At 37.7% G+C, this 1350-nt stretch overlaps 1 protein-coding gene across 1 annotated transcript in view; it reads right to left on the minus strand.

Annotated features, from left to right (window-relative positions):
* Window positions 1-1350, minus strand: part of LOC106292275 (G-type lectin S-receptor-like serine/threonine-protein kinase CES101) — a 12417-nt gene that overhangs the window by 4454 nt on the left and 6613 nt on the right. The window contains exons 5-8 of the mRNA XM_013727877.1: window positions 1038-1150; window positions 756-966; window positions 440-677; window positions 257-361 (exon numbers count right to left, since the gene is read on the minus strand). Of these exons, the coding sequence (XP_013583331.1) occupies window positions 257-361; window positions 440-677; window positions 756-966; window positions 1038-1150 (667 nt within the window). The remainder of the gene's footprint in view (window positions 1-256; window positions 362-439; window positions 678-755; window positions 967-1037; window positions 1151-1350) is intronic.

Here is a 1350-nt window from a genome sequence, read left to right on the forward strand (position 1 = left end):
AAAAAAAAAAAAAACTTTTTTTTTCTCACAAAAAATCTTCTTTAAGAAATTACGAGTAATTTCTGAGTGTATTTGGGATCGGGGTGTGAGTTGTGAGCTTGTAAAAATTCCCTGGTTAATAATAAAAGATCTGTAGCAGGTCCGGAGACGTAGGCATCATTGGCCGAACTCCGTTAACAATTTGGTGTGTGTGCACTCTTTCCTGATCCCATAAATTCTGGCTTTCCGCAAAATTTGACCACGTATTTCCTAACAGTTCTTCCTTCCACAAATGATTTCGAGCATCAGAACACCGAAACTGAACACATCTGATTTAGCCGAGAATAGTCCTTCTCTGAAGTACTCTGGAGACATATAGCCACTACATACAACACAAGTAAACTCAATTAAAATCTGATCAGACAATCTTCTCCTTGTTTCTGGTCACTTCTTTACTTACAATGTGCCAGCAACTCTTTTGGTGTTGGCTCTGGATTCTTGTGCTCCAAATATCCGAGCCATACCAAAATCAGATATTTTGGGATTCATATCCTCGTCTAGTAATATGTTGCTGGCTTTGATGTCTCTGTGTATGACTTTCAATCTTGAGTACTTGTGAAGGTACAAAAGACCTTGAACTATCCCTTCCATGATCATGAACCGTAGAGTCCAATCAAGAACGTTTTTCCTCAATGGGTCTGCACAACAGAGTCGGAGACACAGTTTCAGATAGGTTTCTACAGAATCTTAGCTTCTTAAACAAAAAAAAAGCTCACCGAAGAGGAAGTAGTCAAGGCTCTTGTTGGGCATGTATTCGTAGATCAACATTTTCTCGTCCTTCTCGATGCAGCATCCTATCAGCTGAACAAGATTTGTGTGTTGAAGTTTGGCAATAAGCATAGCTTCGTTCTTGAACTCAACTAATCCTTGCCCTGATGCTATTGATAGTCTCTTGATAGCAACTTCTTCCCCATCTAATAACCTCCCCTTCAAGAAAGTAAAGGAAACATCAAAATCATCTCTTTAAATGCATATGAGCATATCAGAATCTGACGTACCTTATATACAGGACCAAAACCACCTTCACCAAGCTTGTTTGCATCGGAGAAGTAATCTGTTGCCAAGGCTACGGTTTCAAAACTAAAAATCTGAAGATCATTATGATTACTCTGTTGGGAAAATTATCCAATATCGATGAGATGAAGATGGTATTAGACAACTAGAAAATTTAAGAAGAAGACTCTTAATATTTAGGAAAGGGTTTACTACAAAGATTTTGTTTTTGGAAACTCTCTCTTACAAATATTTTCTCTCTTTGTTTTTCTTGATTCTTGGATGATTACAAATGGTGCTAAGCACCCCTATTTATAC

This window comes from Brassica oleracea, chromosome C5 (genome assembly GCF_000695525.1).
Source record: "Brassica oleracea var. oleracea cultivar TO1000 chromosome C5, BOL, whole genome shotgun sequence".
Taxonomy (NCBI): Eukaryota; Viridiplantae; Streptophyta; class Magnoliopsida; order Brassicales; family Brassicaceae; genus Brassica; species Brassica oleracea.